Source organism: Haliaeetus leucocephalus, unplaced genomic scaffold (genome assembly GCF_000737465.1).
Source record: "Haliaeetus leucocephalus isolate CR32 unplaced genomic scaffold, Haliaeetus_leucocephalus-4.0 Scaffold450, whole genome shotgun sequence".
Taxonomy (NCBI): domain Eukaryota; kingdom Metazoa; phylum Chordata; class Aves; order Accipitriformes; family Accipitridae; genus Haliaeetus; species Haliaeetus leucocephalus.
Window position 1 is genome coordinate 8,784,188 of NW_010972886.1, and position 16,707 is coordinate 8,800,894.

The 16,707-nt window shown below is 47.7% G+C and overlaps 1 protein-coding gene across 2 annotated transcripts in view; it reads left to right on the forward strand.

Moving 5' to 3' along the window:
- The window catches only part of AFTPH (aftiphilin), a 67,028-nt gene extending 50,455 nt beyond the window's left edge, over nt 1-16,573 (forward strand). The window contains exons 11-14 of one of the 2 annotated variants that reach the window (XM_010574761.1): nt 12,408-12,502; nt 13,592-13,842; nt 15,411-15,578; nt 15,755-16,573. In XM_010574761.1, coding sequence (XP_010573063.1) covers nt 12,408-12,502; nt 13,592-13,613 — 117 coding nt within the window. In that variant the 3' untranslated portion in view covers nt 13,614-13,842; nt 15,411-15,578; nt 15,755-16,573. The remainder of the gene's footprint in view (nt 1-12,407; nt 12,503-13,591; nt 13,843-15,410; nt 15,579-15,754) is intronic. The other variant, XM_010574762.1, reaches the window with a different exon arrangement.
- The last annotated feature ends 134 nt before the right edge of the window (nt 16,574-16,707 follow it).

Sequence of the window (16,707 nt, forward strand, 5' to 3'; positions counted from 1 at the left end):
CATCCAACAGAAGCAGCAGAGGACACTCAGTTCAGATGCAATTGCCTGAGCTGGAACATGGCCATGAAGCAAAGTCCAAAACTCCCACTGTGAGGCGAGCTGCAGGCCCCTGAATAACTGCTAAGAAGAGCTGGACTCTGCTTGTATTATCCAAAAGACTGCACTCTGACGCTCAGTGGTTCAGCGCTGACTTACCGGGAGCATTACCACCTGCTGCAGGTGTTAGCAGTGCTGTACTTCCCACAGCACTTGAAACGTTAAGACCTTCTCAGAATATCATTAGCTTGACAGATTCATTTTGAGATGCCAGAAATAAAGCTTACAAATAATGTACGTAGATGCCCTCAAATGCAGTTAGTGTGTACTGAAGTTAACCCTTCATCACATTGGATTGTTGTACAGAATTTATCTGGTAATGAAATCAGCATGTGGAAAGTTTTGTTGTTGGACTGCAGGACTGCTGCACTTGGGCTGAGTATCTAGTAGTCTTTATAGGATGCGAGGGATACTTAGCTCAGTGCATGTAAGATGGATCAGCACTGGCCCAATCGCTTGCATCTGGGTGCAGCTCTTTGTACCAGTTCTGCATCTCTGCATAATTATCTTTTTGATTTTACAGCAGTCTGAAAATACAGGATAGTTACAAAACACACTTGAATATATGTCCTGGTTTCAGCTGGGATAGAGTTAATTGTTTTCCTAGTAGCTGATACGGTGCTATGTTTTGAGTTCAGTATGTGAAGAATGTTGATAACACTGATGTTTTCAGTTGTTGCTCAGTAGTGTTTAGTCTAAAGTCAAGGATTTTTCAGCTTCTCATGCCCAGCCAGAGAGAAAGCCGGAGGGGCACAAGAAGTTGGCACAGGACACAGCCAGGGCACCTGACCCAAACTGGCCAACGGGGTATTCCATACCATGGGACGTCCCATCTAGTGTATAAACTGGGGGGAGTGGGGGCAGGGGATCGCCACTCGGGGACTAGCTGGGGGTCGGTCGGCAGGTGGTGAGCAATTGCACTGCACATCATTTGTACATTCCAATCCTTTCATTATTGCTGTTGTCATTTTGTTAGTGTTATCATTATTAGTTTCTTCTTTTCTGTTCTATTAAACCGTTCTTATCTCAACCCACGAGTTTTACTTCTTTTCCTGATTTTCTCCCCCATCCCACTGGATGGGGGGGAGTGAGTGAGCGGCTGCGTGGTGCTTAGTTGCTGGCTGGGGTTAAACCATGACAATATAATTTATAAAAGCATATGGCATCTAATAATTGCATAGCACCTGCTAGAAGTGTCTGCTACAAAAGCAGAGACATTTTTCATAATCTGGCCTCTGTGCCAAAGAGCACAGCCACTAAAGGCAGCAAGCAGCCTGGTCTGCTCCCTTAGGTGAACCTGGAACATGAAAGGAGATGGGGAGAAACAACACATTTGAATTTAGAGGGCTAAAAGCAAGGTGAGGAGGAGCTGGGAGAAAATATAAAGCAAGAGCTCAGGAGAAGCTCTGAGTAGGGGAAATAAGAAGGTGAAGCAGGACTTGGAGTGGAGGCAGCTGGGATGGCTGTAGGAAGAGCAGGTGGTGGAGAAAGTGGGATACAGGCATGAGGAGCAGGGGCATTTGGAGAGGAGAGAAGGCCTGGGATGGATTACAGGTGCCACACATGGTGCCCACTGGCTGCTTTTCTCTAAAATCTGGAACTGAGCCTCAGAGACCCAAATCTCTGTGTTACTATACTGCAGAGAAAATGTGTCAAACCCATTGCATGCATCGCAACAGCCTGCTATTGCTATCAATTATTTTTGGTAGTGAGCTGGACTGCAGATGTAAGGGGTTTAAATGCAGCTGCTGGTGCCTGTTTTAGCATTGATACAAGTCCAGATGTTAGAAGATCTTTTTTAAAAATTATCTTTAAATTAGGAGGTACATTATAAATCCAGACAGTAGGTATAAAACCAAATCCTCAAAAGCCTAAGCTCCACTGCTGTGATTTGGAACTGCAGCTTCAGTCCTGTTGTGCGTCTGCAATGTGACAGTCGTTACTTACGTATCATCCTGTCTTCACTCGATCCTTGCCTCATACCCTGTGCAGATTTATTCTCTGAATCAGCGTAGTGCTGAGAGTGAAACTCTTCTCTGCAGGGCCCCTGCTTCATATAGCTGAAGAGAATGGGTGGCCTTCTGTGGAAACTACACAGAAGGCACAGTGGAGTGAGATGCTCTCCTGGCTTGAAGCAGCTGGTTGTGCCAGCTTTTTTGCAGGAGGTCACTTGTGCATTTCTGTCACTTGGTGCCCAGTATGAGTTGCATGATTGGGATGTGCAGAAATGCTAATTTCTCCAGGATGTAGCTTAAGCAGTTAGGAGCTTTGCTTGTTTGACATACCGTCAGGGCTCAGTGACACCAGGGGTCAGGTGCATGTGCAAAGCACCTGAAACTGCTAGAGCTCTTGTTTTCATCTTGTCACCCTGTTCTTAAACCTGTAATATACGTTGTTATCCCTGTGTTACAGCAGGGTTGCAAAGACCAACTCTGAAATGCCATGCTCCTCATGCTCCTCTTTGTAGTTTGTCAGCGATATTTGAGAAGGACTCAGCTGATACAGGTATTAAACACATCTCAAAGGCATGGGGGAATGCTCACTGTCTTAGGTCTGGATTCACTGTATGGTCACCAAAGAAAAGTGTGTTCCTAGTTTAGGGACTCTGAATCTTCCTCTGCAGATTCACTGATTTTGTCAGGGCCGTACTCACCTAACATTAGGGCATACATCTGCAGAGGTTCCTAATACTATACTCCATATAGGAATTGGACTGTGTGCCTTAAATAAGGCTTGGGATTACTTGTAGAACATGAAGAGGCAAAAAACCACTTCTCATTGAACTAAAAGACACTGTGGTCTTGTGGAAAACAAAATAACGAGACTGTAGCTAGAGACTAATTCAAAGGAAAATCAAATTAAGGTATGCTAGATATTTTTGAATGTTTGCCTAAGCAGACTTACTGATCCTTCTGGCATAGTTTTCCACATGCTTAGTGATCTTTTTTGGCATAGTTTTGTATGTTTATAATATGCATGTGTGCAATAAACTGAACCGAGGCACCGAAATGAAGCTGACCCTCTCAGGCTATATGCCCTACGGTGCTCTGCTGGGCTTCTACCTGTGTCCTCACTGTTTGCGTGACCAAGGTGGCATTTGCTGCTGACCTGCTACACCTGTACTAATGCTGGCAGTTGAGCTGTTGTGACTGATCCTTACATTAGGGCTGGATCATTGGGGGTTTATTAGTACATATGCACGCACAGTCCCATGCTGCAGGTGTTTGCATGGTCGACACCAGGTCTAGCAAGCAAATTCCCTCAGAACACAAGTAGGTTTCCTGCTGGGATTGTTGTCATTGTGTGAGCCTCACCTCCCATATTTAAAGCAATAAAGTTATTAAATGGGGAGGGAGGGGGATCAGAGGGGCAGTTTCAGCTCAGCTCAGCAGCCTCATCTGTGCCTTTGTCTCAGCTTTTCCAATGAAATGTGTCTCAATTGTTTTAAATCTTTAAGTGATAAAACACTTGGTGTTTGTTTCCCTCAGACAGCAAAGAACTGCAGTGAGGGCAGCTTACTGAAGCCAGGTGCGGTTTTCAAGATGGCCTTAATCTTATAAATGGCAGGAAGTGTTGTCTTGCCTGAGCTGGTCTTCAGAAGGAGTTACACAAGGGGAGAAAAGCAAGTCCTTTGGATCAAACCTTAATCTGTTGACTGGCCTCCAGCTGCTCAGGAGGATGGCTCATAGGAAAAGGAGTTGTCCAGCATACCTTGGGTAGTTGTGGCCTTGTGCCATAATACAGAGAGCACCACAAACCTTGCTGCGGTACAAACCCTGAAGACCACCGTGGTGTTCGGCTCTGTCCTAACGAGCCGTGCTGTGTCAGACCTGGCCTGGCTCTGCAGAGGGATAAGCCTTTTGGACTCATATGTTGTATCGTGGGAAGAACAAGCCCTCCCATTCCACCCCAACCACTTTTGGTGGTATTGTTACAGCACCTTGTGCCTCTTTGGGGAATTTATCTGTAACAGAGTCCAGCTCTAGTAGGAAAAGAAACAGACAAATTGGCTTCTCTAGTGTGAGTCCGGGTCATATTTCTAATTGTTAACTGCAACATGTTTGTATAAATATCCAAAAGAACATGCTAGTCGGGATCTGCCCTATTGCTTGGAATAGCAACAAGTCTTGGCCACAGTGACACAGGGAAAGGGAAGGCAGTTCTGCTGCTCCTGCCACACAACTTCATCTCAGCATGCTTTTCCAAAGTCAGTGGACAGCTATATGGTCAGAGGAGCAGGTTGATGTACCGTGGGATGTGCAGAAGACGTGTGTGGTCGTGGCAGAATTGGCTCTGTCTAGTGTCTATTCTAGTGTCCCCTCGGGCTCTCACTCAGGTCTGCAGAGCTGTGATATTGACTGAATTGTAATTTTTGCTGTGGTTGGAGCTGGTTTTTCAGGTCTTTCTCAGCTGGGGAAAAGGGTATGAGGAGACTGCCTGGAAAGAACAAGTGAATGCTGGCAGCTGTGTGCAGACACTCCATGAGTAGTTGGACTGCTAATTTTCTTACTCCTTTATGCTCACCAGTCCAAGGAGTTTACAGAAGATGAGGTAACGAGTTTTGCTGGATCTCTTCCTAAGGCCCTTCAGCTCCTCACAGCAGCCGTGGAGAAGAGTCCGGGAGCAGCTTCCACAGGAGTTCAGAGCAGAATAGAAAGTATCTAACAGGCTCTTTAAAAAATGCAAAGGCTGGCTCAGGGTCCATAAGGCCTTTTCTGATCACATTTTGGCTTTTAAACTACAGGGAGCCTTAGCACAAATACAAAAGCGTGGCTGTTCTGGAAACAAATCAAAAGCAGGCATGAAGTGTCCCACACACACACCCCCACCCTTCAAACCCTCCCCTTCCTCTCCCTCCTCAGCCCTAAATATCATCAAACATTTTGTCCAAATCTCAACAGCTTGGACCTGAAACCTGTTTGCACACAAATTCTACCAAAAATGTTTCTGGGGTTTGGTTGGGGGTTTTTTGGGTTTTTTTGGTTTTTTCTTCATAGCTGTGTTATTTTACTGAGTGCATGGACTGTGTTTTCATTAGGAGCACTAAAGCCTTTTGTCACTTACTTAATGCTGAAGCAAGTTAAGAATCAACATGCAGCTGGCAAAGGGTGTTTTGCAGCTGTTAGGACTATTGCAGGTTACTCCACTTTCTCTTGGACTGAGCTGCCTCCCTCTGACAATGGCAAAACGAGCAGTTGTATAGCTGCTTTGTGCTCTTAAGGGTACAATTTTCCCCTCCTTTTTCATTTTGAAGGGGCGTCCTTTCCCTCTCTCTCCATCCTTGTCCACCTAGATGAAGTCTGTTCTGGCAACTTTCCTCCTCCTTTGGCCAGGGAGGAGGAAGCAGGGTGGAAAGGGAGGAACAAACAGCTGTCCTTTAGGTTTCAAATCAATGCAGCTCCTTAGCAGGCTGGCAGTGTGAGCTCAGTCATTAGGAAAGCTGCTCTTTCATTCAGGAGGTGGCCTGAGCCAATTCTCCCCCAGTCCAGCACCAAAGAGGTAGGGAGTTTGGTCCTCTCCAGCTTGTAGGACCATTGCAGCTGGCACAGGCTCTTATTCCCAGTGTTTCATTCATGCAATGCACTGGAGGACCATTTTGGCACTTTTTGGAGGTTAGCCTGTCTCAGAAAACTCAGAAAACAGCATGTGCTGTGCATGCCTGAATTTCCTCCTCTTTGTGAAAGCCACCTTCCCCTGAGATTAGGAGTGGATGTAGCAAGGAGATGTGGATTTTCCAGTTAAGCCCTGCTCGGGTTAAACCTCTGAGTTGAGCAGGTTTTAAGAAAATGAGATGGATGGGGTCAGCCCCTCAGGTGCTATTAGTACCATAGTTCCCCTTGACCTGCATGGGCAGTGCAGCATAGCAGCCGGGGGTCCTGCATGTAGGGACAGGGATGGTGAATATTTTTGTGATCTCTGAGGACTTGCAGACCTCACCTCAGTCCTGGTGAGAAAGATGGTATTTGCCTTTGCGTTCTAAAATGTGTGCTGATCCCCTTGAAGTTTTCCTGTAAACTGCATGTGGATTGTGGCTCTGCTACGCTGGTGTGTTGCATGTTGGGTTGTATTGTGTCACTTATATGTGCTGGAAAATATACTGAACCCCCAGGAAAAAATAGTCAGACCAGAGTTGGACTGACGTACACTTAGACTAGTCCCTGACTAGCACCGGTAAGGTGTAGCGCTGCCCAGGCCAGCCTTAATGGTACCGCAGCATTAGGGGAGATAGTTCAGGACTTGCTGTCAACCTGTTTCTGAGTGTTCTGATCTCTGAAGTGTGTTTTGATCTCAGGGATGTGAGTGGGGAGGATCGCAGCTGGAAATCTCATTAGCAAATAATAGGTCTTATGTGCAGAAATCTGCCTTGCTGACATCTTGATCTTATTCTGCCACTTCTGATCAGTAGAGTTGAAAATTCATTCTTGTTTTGCAAGTGTGAACACAGTGCCAGTGCCCTGGTTTACAAGTGATGGTGGAAAGAGCCATGGTATGAGTGGCAAGGGGGATTTTAGCATGTTTACAGGAGGAATTTTACAGATTTCCTAGTGTTGCTGCTAGAGAAGTTCATTTTTTGAGGGATACAGAAAGTGCTGTCTACGGCTATGGGATTTGAAAGATAAATATGCCTGTAATAAGGCAGCAGATCTCATTTAGCTGCAGAAAGGTTGGTTAGTGGAAGAAGTACTTCTTTCTCAGGTGCTCTGTTTTCTCCATGATTTTGGGTGTCTAATAACCTTCCGCCACCTGGCACACTGCTAAGTGGGCCCTAAATCAGTAATGATCCTCAAATCTGAGAGCTTGCAGGGTGATGACCTCACTACTGGCAACAGATGAAAAATGAAGTAATGCAATGGTATACTATGCTGCCCCAAATTAAATATTTCCACCTTCAAAAGAATAGCCCTACTCTCCAAATTTTAAAGAAACCTTTCAAGATGCTGCTGTGCTGCAGGCAGGGACATATTTGCGGTGTGTTGGAACAGCACGAGGCATGCGAGGAACTCCAGACTGTACCTTAGCACATGCGTTCCCAATGTAAAGTGGGAGGGGAGGCTGCACAGCCATGGGATTGCATCACATTCTATACGGGCATGTGATTTTCTGGCCTTGCAAGCCTCCTGGTCCTCTACGCTTGGGAAAGTTACGCTGCTTGAAGACAAGTATCAATAGTGCCGTTAGCTCCAGCTAGGCTTTCCTTGAATTTTCAGGGTTGTAAGTGAAGGTGGACTCTGCAGACCCTGAGATTAGCAGGGTGGTTCTGATTGCAAGGAACTCCTGTCAGCAGCTCTCCAGAAGTTTTTTAAAAAAGAAAGAAAAAAGGACAGAAAAAAAAAAAAGGGGGGGGGGGAGAAGCCTGTTTTTTCCTCTGTAAGGGCTGAGCTGGTTCTGCAGTGACAATGGTGTGACAGGCCGAATACAGCAAAGATGCACTAAGGGTTTATCTCAGCCTGCTTCCCTGCAGCAAGTGTAGCGCTGACTTCCTTGGAGCAAAAGCATTAGGGTAAAGCTGGAGTGTTGGGAGGTGGGGGAAGACTTTGATTTATGTACTAGTAGGGTCTGTTCAATCTCTGGTCTGCCTTGTTCTCTTATTTTCTGTGTTGCTTATTTTTGTCTCCCTGGGTACTTCTCCCAAGACTTCTTAGCTCATTTGTGTTTAATCTTCCCGATTTGTCTACAGCCTTGGTTGCTCTAATCTCTGCAGGTCACGGTGCAGTTTGCATGTTTGTTACTCTTTGGCTGTTTGCTGTCATCAGCACATTTGATCATGGTTGAATTTACATCAAAGAAACACCTGACAAAGAAGCAGGCCTGATAATAGGCTCTAGTTTCTTCTCGGCAACCCAAACGGGTAGAGGCAGACGAGGGAACACTGGCAGGATCACAAGGGAGTTCATGCTCTACTTTCAATGTGGCATGCTTTTTTCTCCTGCCTGATGGAGCACTGCAGACCCTGCTGCTGCTGTAGGTTCCCCAAAAATAGAGCTGCCACTGGAAAAGAGGAAAACAAGACAGAGGTGAGCCTTGCCCTTCTCCTGCAAAACAAACCCACACGTGGGAAACTCTTAATTAACTAGAGAGGAGGAGGAAAAGACTCTCCTGCAGTTGCTGTTGTAGCTGCAGAAGTGCAGCTCACAAATTACAGGTGCCCTTTCCCTGCAAGGACAGTTGACTCAAATGCCAGGGTCAAGAGAGATGCTACAGTCACAGTGTGATTGTTTCCTGCTTCTTCGGAGTTGGTCAAAGAGGCGAATAAATTCAAGACTGGCTTCTCTAGCAAAACACTTCAACTTAAGTGTCTAAATAGGGATTTTGCATTTGTTTTTGTTTGTAGAATTTATGCTGCCCAGACCATTTTCCCTGTCTAGAGTTTGCTGTTAGGAGCTTATTTTATATAATGGTCATATATAGTTATATATGGTTATTCACACACACAATTATAGATACGTAGAGATAGATATATGTGACATTTGATGCAGCTGGGATTACTCTGTGAGGTACTGGATGCTGTTTAGGTTGGTGCCAGGGTCCAGTACAGAGGTGTCTCACGAGTGCACCGCTCAGGGTTTTGCAGCACATGGGAGATGCTCATCTTCTGTGTTGCAGTGGTGTATAGGATGCTGAGAGGAAAACCAGTGGCACCACATCATGTCTCCTGTAGGTTTCACCTGCTGGTGTTCAGCAGCTGGTACTCTCAAGGCCTGCAGTTCTCCAAGAAATAAGTGAGTCTCTGGGCTCTGATCCTGGGAGGCTGTGTGTGCTCGCCCTGGGCTGGAGACCTCTGACAAGGGGAAAGCTTAGCTTCCAAAAGGCTGTGAGGGGAGATTTGGAGCAAGGGGATGTCTTTGTTCCTCTGGCACAGCGTGCAGCAGCAGCTTTAGGATAGGAGGTGTGAAACCAGGAGTAAGTGCAAGCCTGCCTGTCTGAAGGGGAAGGAGTGTGTGTGCTGGAAGCTCCCCGCAGCTCGTCTCTCCTCCTGGAACACAGCCAAGGACTACAGAGGTGCTGGCGTGCAGGAACCCCAGCTCTCCGTACTCTTCTGCACAGAACCAAGCTTTCTTATTCTTTCATTTAACTCAGGTTAGCAATCCACTGCGTAAAACCTGGGTGATTTGTGGGGCGCTGTAAGCTGGAGAGGGGAAGGGATGAGATCCTGTGTTCTTTGGCTGAAGGACAGAAATGGTAGATGGAGCTATCTGGTGCTAGAGCTCCCTGGGCTTCCGCTCTGAGTGCGCAGGGTTAAAAGCAACAACCACCTTGGAGGGATTTCCAGCTCCTTTTATTCGAAGCAGGGTTGGAGATGGCTGGTTTCTCCCAGGTGTGAATGCTGTTTCCCAGGAGAGCTGAGGATGGACAAGCAGGACAACCCTTCGCACCTGACCTGCTGGAAACGCCATTGCCTAAGGGACCAGAGGTGCCATGCTGCCCAGCTGCTCGCCTCTAGCCCTGCTGTGCCCTTGTAGTACTGATCGCCAGCTGTTCAGGGATTAACAGTGCTCTTTAAAAAAAAAAAAAAAAAAAAAAAAAAAAAAAAAAAATCAAACCTGCCTGCAGTGTTATGTAGGGACTCCAGTATTCAAATGAACTCATGATAAATGGAAGTATTGGCTCATTAAATATTGCTTTGGAGTTTGCCCTTGGGAAGGCTACAGTTTCATAGTGTAGTTGTGATTTGAGATGGTCCAAGTTCTGCTTTGTTTTTGTTTTGTTTTTTTTTTTCTTTCACAGATTTCTCTGTGTTCAAAGCCACTTTCAGTTGCAAGCTGTTAAAACAACTTCCAGCAAACTGTCGCAGCCCATCCTTGTGTGTTTATGAAATAGAAAAACCACCTTTATTTTGTTTTCTGCTGTTTTAAAACCAGCCTTGGGTGTGATATTTGTAGTATCTGCTCTTTGCTTTCTACTGTTTCTGCTGAGGAGTGTAGTGGGACGTCTGGAAGCTGTGAATTATGAAGGCAAGGTGCGCTACAGCCCAGCTTAATTTAGAAATACAGCAGTTAGAAAAACACATCACCTCGCTCCCACTTGTCCCCTAGCTCATGAAGCAATCATATTCTGAATGAATTTGAATGGATAAATCCCATCTATTTCTCTGGGCCCACGGGTAGGGCACTCTGCCTGTCCCAGCCGGCCAGGCTGTGTCCCCCAAGGCATCAAAACCATGGAGCAGCCAGTGAACTCAACTATTAAACTCCCAGCAAAAGGCAAAACAGGAGGGGGGTGAGGCCATTCCGCTTTTGCTTTCTGGAAGTGCATATGGATGGCTGCCTTTTCTTCCTCTGTATCCCAAGGGTTTAACTCCTGGCTGCCCTGGGTCTTAGGTTTGCCTGCTGCCTGGGTAGGTGCAGCTACAGAGCACAAATAAGCAGAGGCTTCAAATGAAACAAATCAGGAACTGAAATGAGAATCTCACTGTGGCATGGCATTAAATCCTTCAATTGCATGAGTCTGAGTGGAAAGTCAGAAACCTGCATCCCGAGATTAAAAATAACTGCCTTCATGAGAGCAGCGAGATTGCCCACTAATTGTTGGTTTACAGGAGAAAAGCAGAAACACGCTCAAAAATTGGCTCACAATAGCAGTTGCTGTATCATAATCTCCTGGTTCCTTTCTTGCCTTGCTAATAAGAAGTAAGACTAATTTAATTTTTACAGCGTCCCAAATCTGTGGCTATACGATTCAGAGACTTAATAAGATTCTCCTGCTGAGCCAAGAAAAGCTTAGTGGTTTTTAGCTTACTTTCTTCTTCTGGGTTTCAGTTTTGGGACATATGTACAGTGCCTGAGACCTTTTTTTTTTTTAAAGCCTGTATTTCATCAGCATTACTAATGTCTCTGTTTAAGTTGTCATAGGTGTAAATTGGTTGTGCTGGAGCTGGGTAAAATCTTGAGAGAAAAAAAGGCAAATTTTGGCAAAATGAAAACATTTTATGAGTTGTTTAGATGTGCCAAACTTTTTTTCTGGAGAGAAAAGAAAACCTAGTTTGTTTCAGCAATTTCCAAATGAAAGGCTTTGAGATTTTTTTCTTTGAAGCAACTTTACATTTTGAATGATCTTTGGAGCTAACTTTTGTAAAGGGCTGAAGAGTCAAAGTGAAACATTTGTTTCAGTTGACCCCAAATGGACTTTTTTTTTTTTTTGAAACTTTTTTTTCAGGATTGCCAGCGAACCGAAAAAATCAGTTATTCACCCAGCTTTATATACGATATACTGATAGAAACTTCAGATCACCCCAGTGACTGTTTATGTAGTGCAGCTGCCACTAAGCTCTCCATTTATATGTTGGTAAATTATTATGCTCCTCAGGGTTGCGTGAGATAATAAACCATCAGTAAGTGCCTGGTTTTTCTCCCTTGGCTTAACAAGGAGGCAATGTTTTACAAAATATGTTTCTAACTTTATTCTTGTTGCGTGGTAGGTATTAACTTTGCTGGCCGGTGTACAGTTGCAGGACCCGTTTTATGCAGAAGGCGCAAGTTAACTTCTTTGGAGACTTGGCTGTGTTAGAAGAAGGCGTCGCGTTAGGAGCTGTTTTAAAGCAGCGGAGTTGAGCTCAGCTTCGGGGATAGCTGTACTTCAAAAAGATGAGTGCAATGATCAAGAAAAAACAAAGCCCCTAATTTCAGAGTTAACCACAGTCAAAAAACACATTTAAAATGTGCTTTTCCTATGGTTACTCTGGGTGATAGATTATATATAACATGAAGCTATTTATTTAAAACAGGTTGTTTTAACCCTTTTCAGCAGGGTGCGTTTTCCCTGTATAAATATTTATCTGCAGATGGTGCAGGGCATTCTGGAACAACAGGGCCAAATTGCCTGTTTTACTGAAGCTGATGGAAAAAAGTTTAGATTAATTCCTGCAGAACAGAGACCATAGCCAGAAATTGTTGGTCCTGCTCGCCTGGTACAGATTGCAAGTCTGCCAGAGAGAAAGCAATTGAGCTAAATAGGTTTGATTTTGCTGTTCATCTTAAATCTTAATTTAAGCTTAAATCTTGATGCCTCTCAGCTGAAGGCCTTTAGCATTTAGAACAGCCCAAGAAAACACGCTCAGTGTGTTAAGTGTTCCTGAGGTTGCAGTTTTTCCTTCGTGCCGCTGTCCCACCGAGAACTTACCAGCCAGTGTGCGTTTCAGGGCCCAGCCATAATGCATAAAGCCGGGTTTGGCTGGGCGTGGGTGCTAGACAGGCTGGAGCTGCCATGCCTGCTCTGAACCAGCACCGGGAAGGCACCAGCTAGGCCAGGATTAACTGGAGAGGAATATTTTTTTTTTTTTAATATTTTTTTTTTTAATCCTCACCTTTGGAGAGCACTGGCCCTGGCTCAGGTCGAGGCATGAAATGAAGTTGGTTGGAGCCAAGCAGATTCGCTACCCCCCCAGGAGCAGCCTGTGGACTGTGGAAAGGTCAGTTTTTCACACGTCCCATCTGAGGACGCTTCAGTTCAGCAAGTCCCGTGCCCTTAGAGCCCTTCTCCTTTCCCTGGTCTTACTCACTTCATCCCCTGTGCCTCCAGTCCCCCACGGGGACCTGTTTTCTAGGCTCCAGTTTGATCTCCGGGTGCCAGCTCCTGCCTGGAGGGAGCGGCAGCACGGCAGCCGTGCCGGGAGGAAGGTCGCGGCAGGAGCACGGGGCGTGGGAGGGGAGGCAGGAATAAGAGCTTCTGGCAGGAGGGAGCAAGCTGGGACTCGCTGCCTTTCCGAGCTCATTCCCAGGGCCATACTGGAGAGCCGTCCCTCCGGCCCAGCACGTTTCGCTCTCTTTCTCCCCCACTCCTTTGCCTGGGATTACACAGTCCGGGGGTGTCTTTGCTTTCGGGTGTGGGACTTCAAACTGGTTGAACCAACTTGTAGCGGGTGATTCACTGGACGCGTTTCGGCCCTTGCTTTGTTCCTGCAGCGTCTGTCAGCAGCTTGCAATTTTTACAGACGTGCTAGCTGTCGTTCTGTATTGCTGCCATCCCGGGAGCCCCCGCCATGCAGCAGGCGCTGCCCCGTCAGGCAGCGGGGATGTGCAAATCGTAATTGTACTCCTTCCTGCAAGTAATTCTGGGTGTCCTCATGATCCCTGAGCCATTAAGTCGAGGCTTTTCAATAACCCAATTTGAGTGGCAGAGGTGATTCAGTGATTTTATTTTTTTTTGGTTGCATTAGGGTTATTCACTTAGATTGGACAAATGTAACCATCCAGAATTTGGTTTACAGTAATAAGCAGTGAGACTGGTGAGGCCACGCAGCATTTGGGGAGTAATCTGTAGCACTGGAGGGGTGGAGGTGGTGTTTTGAACCCTGCTTAGAGCTGCTTCTGCTCTCCGTATTTGAGGCTGTAGCCAAGTGGTGGTGGGGGGTCATCTAAACAGGGGTGGCCTTGCTGCCAGCATTGCTTCTGCCAGAGCTGTCGCCTGCATCTGAGACATCAAAAAGAGCAAACTGCAAGTTCAGCTCTTCCCCAGGTCTCCTGCCCTATTGCTTCCCTGAATCCTTTTCCTTTCCAAGGTGGGAGCAACCTGGCCCCTAGAGCAGCAAAATCCAGTTTTCCTTCCGTGGCTAAGGCAGCTGTGAGTCAGTGTGCTCGCAAGGTTCGTCAGCGGGAAGAACTGGTCTGAGGAACCGTGACGGCGTTGGAGCACAGCCAGCTCGGGTCTGTGCTGATGGTGTACCCTGGGCTTTGCTTTCTCCCTGTTTGACAGTGTCAGAGGGCAGGAGACAGAGCAGCTGCTGCTTGCAGAGGCCACTACGATCCACCGGTAACCCCCAGAGGCTTTTTGAGATCCTGGAGTTGAGCTGCCCTGTCTTGACCCCCAAGCCTCACCTTGGACAAAAGGTCCACAGCTGGGATCAAGTCTTGCTGCTGGACCTGGATTATCTCTGGGCTGTACTGGCCAGCCCCTGGGTGGGTTTTGGGTATCACTGCTGCTTCCATTTGTACATGTTTCCTCCTGGGGGATATGATCTGGGTCCAGACCCCGCTCTTGCTTTCATCCAGTGAAAGCTGAGGGCTGGCAGCTCAGCTCACCAGACCTTCCTCAAACCCTGGTGTGGTGTAGCCTAAAGCGGTGTCCTTGCAGCCATATTCACAGAGATCCGTGCCTGTAGCCTGGAGGGAAGCAAGATGTTCTGGTGCACCTGCGCCAGCTGGTCTGTTGCTTTAAAAATGGAGTTACATACAGGACAGATGCTCTCCAAATTGAGAATAGGTGCTCCACAGCCCCGAAATGCGAGCGTTACCTTGTCTCTCTCTAGCTGGGGGCAGCCATCAGTGGCTGAAGTGACCCTCAGTCCCATTCAGGGTGGCAGAAGCAGCTTCTTTACATTTGCTGGAGGCGAGAGATGTGAAAGCAGAGGGCTTTGCTTAAAAAAGGCTGTCTTGAAATCAATAGCCCCTCACGTTCATGTTGTGAGCCAGCTGTCTGGCCTCACTTGAAAATGCTGCTGTCTACTAAAACAGCCAGGACTCAAAGCCCCCCTCATCTGTGGCCCCTGGGTTCATGGCCCCTAATGCTGAAGTTCCCCTCTGGATTTTTCCCAGTGGGGTCTCCTGCTCCCCCCCCCCCTTAATTTAAGGTTTTATTAGGCAGATCTGCTTCCCCAAGCTTTCCCACCAAACAGGACAGGCAGGGGAAGAGATGCAGGCCGCTTAGTGTGACAATGCTGAAGGGTTTAGGAGGAAACCTTTGATTGAAGTAAGGTGCCACCTTGGCTGCAACCATATTAACCACTGGCAGGTCTGAGGCAGGAAAAGGCAGTAGTAGGTGACGACATTAGAGCAGAGGGAAGGGGGTTTCATCCCTCTGTGCCTCCCACCCCAGCGCAGACCCCCCACAGCAGGCAGGAGTGGGCAGCAGGAGCTGGCTGGCCACGTTTGCTCTGCCGAGGGATTGCGAGCAATACAGTAAACTCCATTTGGAGCAGCCTGAATAATCCCTGCCCGAGTATTGTCTTCTAGCAAACTTCCAGGGTTTGGGGGCTTTTTTTTTCCTTTTTTTTCTTCCCCTCTCCAATAAATGCAGAGCTTGGCACAAGCACAAAATCCATGTCATCCCTGCTCGCACCAGGAAAGGAGACGTAAAGGCAGCAGTAATGAAGGCTGTAGGCCAAACTGCGCAAAGGAGAGAAAGCAAGGGGAGGAATAGGGGGAGGGGGAGGAAATCCAGTGAATAGGGGGAAAAGGAGAGGAAGCAGGAGAGGAAATAGTCCAGGGAGAGTAGCATGAGTTGGTTAAGGCAGGGCCAGAAGAATGGAAGGAAATCCTTGCAGAAATGGGCGATTTGAAACCTGTTCCTTCTGTGCCCCATGATGTGCCTTCCCCTGGCAGATGCTCTAGATCTGGAGATGTTTGGGGAGGAACTGGCTGGCTTTTGGGGACATGTGGGCTGGAAAAGCAAGAGGGAAGGAGGACAAGAAAGAAACCTCCCTGCCCATGATCCCAGAGGACCTGGCATACCTGGAGCATCAGTCCCAGAGGATGAGTTTTGGAAAGTCGGTATGTGTGCCCACCCCACTGCCACACACAGGGCTCCTGTGGCCACAGCACACGAGATTTTGTGGCTCCTTCCCCTTCCCTGGCCATCTCATTATTTGGAGGAGAAGGGGAGGTGGGAGGAAAAACCCATGATCTTGCTGGCCTGCTGCCAGTTGCTAAGGCAGTTTCTTCAAAAGGGAGAGGAGCTGTGGAAGGAGGGAGCTGCCTGGAGAGGAGGTAGACGATGCATGCGGGGACCAGGCGGAGAGAGGAGCCCGCAACAACTGAGCCATGGAGGCAAGTGGGACCACAGAGGCTCAGCGGGAGCAGAGGTGGAGGAGCCTGGAGGAAAGGGGTGAAGTAGAAAGGGGCAGGGAGAAACAGCTCCTTGCACAGCTCTGCCATGGAGCCAGCATCCCTACGGACCTGTCTCAGCTGATCAGTGAGCTGTGGTTCAGAGCAGCTCTACAAAGCGTTGCCTGTGGCTGGAAGGGTTTTTTTTCCCCAATGGCTTTTCCTTCTGTGGTTTCTCTGGTGAGTACAAGATGCGTGTGGTCTGGGGAAGCTGGCTCTGCTGTGCGGGCAGGGCCAGGAGCGGGGCTTGCTCCTGTTGCCAGCACCAGGAGGAACGTGCGTCCCTCCAGGTCTGGATCAGATATGCAGGTTAGATGCAGGGAGCATTATCCCTCCTGGGTGAGGGCACCTGGAGCACGGTGGGACAAGGGTGCCTTTTGCTGTCCCCTCCTTACCTCGGTGCTGCGTTTGAGTATGTTTCTGCCCACATGGCATATACTTGAGCAAGGTTTGCGTAAGCTGGGTGACTGGCTGCAATACCCCAATCTTCCAATTATTTGGGCCCAGAGAGAATCTTAGTGGCTGTTGTCAGCTGTGGAGTTGCTGCACTGGCTTGTGGTGATACTGAGCAGCAGTAGAGCTGAACGCAGACTTGGGCCAGCTCCGGGCCATCGCTGCCAACCAGGAGCCGCTGCTCAGCGCTGCAGTGACTTCTCTGTCTGGAAACCTGTCGTGGTTTAACCCCAGCCAGCAACTAAGCACCACGCAGCTGCTCACTCACTCTCCCCCCCCACCCAGTGGGATGGGGGAGAAAATCGGGAAAAGAAGTAAAACTCGTGGGTTGAGATAAGAACGG